Here is a 4,407-nt window from a genome sequence, read left to right as displayed (position 1 = left end):
CACCCATTGTCCAATCAACAAAGCCGAAAGTGTGTATCGTGTAGGTGTTTAGATTTTTAAAGTCATAGTCAAGTTTTTGGAATGGAATTAATTACACATAGGATAACATATGCTAAATAATTTGTTTATTTTTGAAGCTATTATATATCATCGTATTGACATTGTATATATATAGATTTCAAAATATTAATCTAAAACACTTTCTTCACCAAATAATGCTCATCCAAAGTCTGAACTTGAGTGTTCTTACCATTTGATAGCTACACAACATGTTTAAGGTCAATATGGCTTTCTTGGAGGGTTGTTCACTTGTTTGATGGGTTATATAGTTGGTTCATGATATGTCGATATTTTTTTTTTGTCTAAAAGCATAGCCGGAAGTGACATACACGCTCCATAATTGCGAGTGGGATTTAAAATAGAGTAAAAACCTTTAACCAACTTTGAGTTTACTCAAAACTCAGACCCATACGCATAGTCAACGCTCTCTCGTACACACAGAGTAGTGAATGAAAAGGTGAGCAGACAGAATTTAATTTTGTTTTTATGATTTCAGTATCCTCCACCCTCTTAAAGTCAACGCCTTCTCTATCATCCATCCACCTTCTTTCATCTCTGCTCTCTCCATATCCCTCTATATCTTCAACAAAGAATCTCTCCTCTCTATCTTTTGACTTTCAGAATTCAGAGGAATAAAACAAGATTTCTGTCGACAAATATGATCTGATCTGTGGGTATCATGAATTAGCTGTTGATTTTGTTCTTCAATTTGATTTAGCTTACTACATCTCGTAGTCGGTGCCGGAAAACTCAATCATGGGAAACGGAGTTGGGAAACTGACTGTTTGTTTCACCGGAACCGATGTTGTTCAGCGGCGGAAAGACACCGCGGTGGTGATTTCTGATCCGTTAGATGATTTGGGGCACTCGTTTTGCTATGTTAGACCTGAGCCAACTCGCGTATCATCTTCGAAAGTGCACTGTTCTGAGGAAACGACAACATTCCGAACAATCTCCGGCGCTTCCGTCTCCGCCAATACCTCAACCCCACTTTCGACATCTCTGATCGATCTATACTCGTACAACTCCATCGATAAAGCTTCTGCTTTCGAGAGCTCCACATCATTTGCGTCGATTCCTCTCCAACCTTTGCCCAGAAGCTCGATATATTCCGGTCCGTTGCCGTCGGGTCCGGTTCCTTATTCGGGTCCTATCGAAAGAGGCTTCCTTTCGGGGCCGATTGAGCGTGGGTTCTTATCGGGTCCTCTTTTTTCGGGTCCTCTCGAAAAGGGTAGTCACGAGCAGTTCCAAAGAAGCTATTCTCAGGGAGGGTTTGCCTATAAACGTAGATCAAGAAAAAGGTCGTTGATTCGGGTCATCCAGAGAGCGATTTCAAAGACGTTTGTAACACGTGGGCAAAACTCGATAGTTGCCCCGATTAATAAAAACGTGGGTTCTCTAAAGGTTCCAGATTGGATTGTTGGGGCTTCGGAGAAAAACAATGAATTGACTATTAGCAGTGTTAATTTGAGCAGTGAAGGTAGTTTTCTTGACGATTACGAGTTTATAAATCAGAGCCAGAATCTTCAATGGGCGCAAGGGAAAGCTGGGGAAGATCGAGTACACGTCGTCGTTTCGGAGGAACACGGGTGGGTTTTTGTTGGGATTTATGATGGATTTAATGGTCCTGATGCACCTGATTATCTGTTATCAAATCTGTACCCAGCTGTTCATAAGGAATTGAAAGGTTTGTTATGGGACGATGAGCTTGATTCCACGAATTTAACTCCTTCAGCGCAACCATTAGATGATACCAAATCTCAGGTTGAAAATCAACCTCAACAAAATAACCATCAAAGATATGTTGATCAGCAAGAGAGTTACCCCAGTGCAACCGAGGATTTTGAGAAAAGAAGAAACAAGAATTCAAGAGTTAGGAGCCGAGGGGCTTCAAAGAAATGGGAGGATAACCACCGGAGATGGAAATGTGAATTCGACAGGGAGAGATTAGAATTGGATCGGAGATTAAAAGAGCAACTGAATTCCAGTGGCTCAAATTCAATTAACCATTCAGATGTTCTGAAAGCTCTATCTCAGGGATTAAAGAACACAGAAGATGCATATTTTCAGATCGCAGACCAAATGCTCGTTGAAAATCCTGAACTAGCTCTAATGGGTTCATGTCTTCTCGTTATGTTAATGAAAGAAGAAGATGTATACGTGATGAATGTAGGAGACAGCAGGGCAGTTTTAGCTCAAAAACCAGAGCCAGATCTCTGGAGACAAGATCTAGAGAGAATTAAGGAGGAAACGCTGTATGATCTTGAGGTCTCTGATGCCGATTTAGCCACTACAAATCCAACCCTAAATGCCTGCCAGCTCACAATGGATCACAGTACCTCCATTGAAGAGGTAAAAACAAAAACCATGTTTTCAAATCAATTCATTCTTCTTCTAACCTAAAAAAACTCATTCTTTTCTCACACTTAAACTTTTTCAGGAAGTTCAAAGAATAAAGAGCGAACACCCTGATGATTCATGTGCAGTGATGAATGATCGAGTCAAGGGTTCACTCAAGGTCACTCGAGCTTTTGGTGCAGGCTTTCTTAAACAGGTAACTAACTAACTATCATCAAGATTGAATCTCGAATTCAACTTTTTTAGTTTGAAAACATCAAGGGATTATAATTTGTGTTGTTTCTTGATTTTTTGCAGCCCAAATGGAACAATGCGCTTTTAGAGATGTTTAGGATCGATTATGTTGGCAATGCTCCATACATAAACTGTCTCCCAAGTCTTTATCATCACAAATTAGGGCCACGAGACAGGTTCTTGATATTATCTTCAGATGGGCTTTATCAATACTTCACAAATGAGGAGGCAGTTTCAGAAGTCGAAATGTTCATTCAATGGTCACCGGAAGGTGATCCAGCTCAGCATCTTATCGAAGAAGTTTTGTTTCGTGCCGCCAAAAAAGCCGGTAAAAATCCCAATCTTTTTTATCCGGTTTATACTGTTAATCATTGCATTTTTGCCCTAGCTGTAAAGACGTGAGAATCTATAACTGACGTATCTCATTCATGTTAGTTGTGATGGGACTGGTTGGATAATTTTATCTTTTTCATGTTGACTGTGGGACCTGTTTTATCTTTTTCATGTTGACTGTGGGACCTGTTGATCGAGGCGCAAGTGACATTTACATTTTTTTTATGGTTAATCACTAATTTTTGTTTATATAGGTATGGATTTTCATGAGTTGTTGGAAATACCGCAAGGGGATCGAAGGCGTTACCATGATGATGTTTCAATTATTGTGATTTCACTTGAAGGAAGGATATGGAGATCTTGCGTGTGAGGAGTCGAGGAGACGAGAACAAAAGGAATTATGAACCGAAAGGGTGAATGATTTTTTGATTTTTTTTTCTTTGTTTTTTTGTGTTTTGATCTTGGTCACCTTGTAGTAACATGGCAATGAAGTTCAAGAACTTTAAAAGAGACTTGATTGTGGAATGTAACTTGGGTGATTAGGCTTTTTTGTAAAGGTGTGAAAACTTTACTCCATGTTTATTAGTATAAATTTGTCATATAAAAATCACCAATCTTCTTAATAAATGACATAAAAAGTTTTGAGAATAATGCTTCTTGAGTTTCACGTTGTATATATTTTTGACATGTATTAGAATATTGTGTATTTTGTTGTTGTTATTAACTAACTTAAAGTGAAAAATACGTCAAGCAAAAAATCCAATTAGAGTTTGGATTGATTGCTTACTGCAAGCATGTCAAAGAGTTAATTCAAAGGCAAGAAACCTTAAAAAGAATAGATATATTTATAGGCACATGTTAATTAGCTTTACGGCTAATATTTAGGCTGCTAGGTATGGGTCAAGAATGTTACGGAAAGATTGAGGTAGTTGTAACATCTTAAAATATAAGATTATGTTCTTAAATTAATAAAGTAAATAAATGAAATATGATTTATAAGCTAAATCATCAAAGAATAATCATACCATTATTTGATATGAAATTTAGAAATTTAGAAAGTTAGAAGTGAAAATAATAATATTTCAAAAATTAAAGGGCCAAAAGTGTTTAATTGGCAAAATAAGTTGACTAAAGGGTTGACTCAATTAATGGAAGGGACTACAAAAGTTATAAAATGGATAAGGATGGACTTATTATGCCAAAACTTAAGTTAAAAACACAAATATTAAGGTTTGGTGGGTTTTGGCCAAAATAAGCAAAGTTGAGGGACTAAATGTGAAAGTGGGGAAATAAGATGCACACAGTCCCTCATTCTCTTCTGTAACACCGTAAATTAGTCCCCCATTCTCTTCTGTAACACCGTAAATTCCAAAACAATTTTTCGTATTTTATAAAAACATAATTCATTCATTATTCATAAAA

At 37.3% G+C, this 4,407-nt stretch overlaps 1 protein-coding gene across 1 annotated transcript; it reads left to right on the top strand.

The window, feature by feature from the left end:
* The first annotated feature begins 537 nt into the window (after nucleotides 1-537).
* Nucleotides 538-3,636, top strand: LOC111902208 (probable protein phosphatase 2C 23). Its single transcript, XM_023898062.3, has 4 exons — nucleotides 538-2,412; nucleotides 2,501-2,614; nucleotides 2,716-2,980; nucleotides 3,240-3,636. Exons 1-4 carry the CDS (start codon nucleotides 817-819, stop codon nucleotides 3,353-3,355), a joined length of 2,091 nt encoding a protein of 696 aa, XP_023753830.1. The 5' UTR covers nucleotides 538-816; the 3' UTR covers nucleotides 3,356-3,636.
* The last annotated feature ends 771 nt before the right edge of the window (nucleotides 3,637-4,407 follow it).

Source organism: Lactuca sativa, chromosome 9 (genome assembly GCF_002870075.4).
Source record: "Lactuca sativa cultivar Salinas chromosome 9, Lsat_Salinas_v11, whole genome shotgun sequence".
NCBI classification, from domain to species: Eukaryota; Viridiplantae; Streptophyta; class Magnoliopsida; order Asterales; family Asteraceae; genus Lactuca; species Lactuca sativa.
Note: the sequence above shows the minus strand (reverse complement) of the source record. Positions and strands in the feature narration are given on the sequence as shown.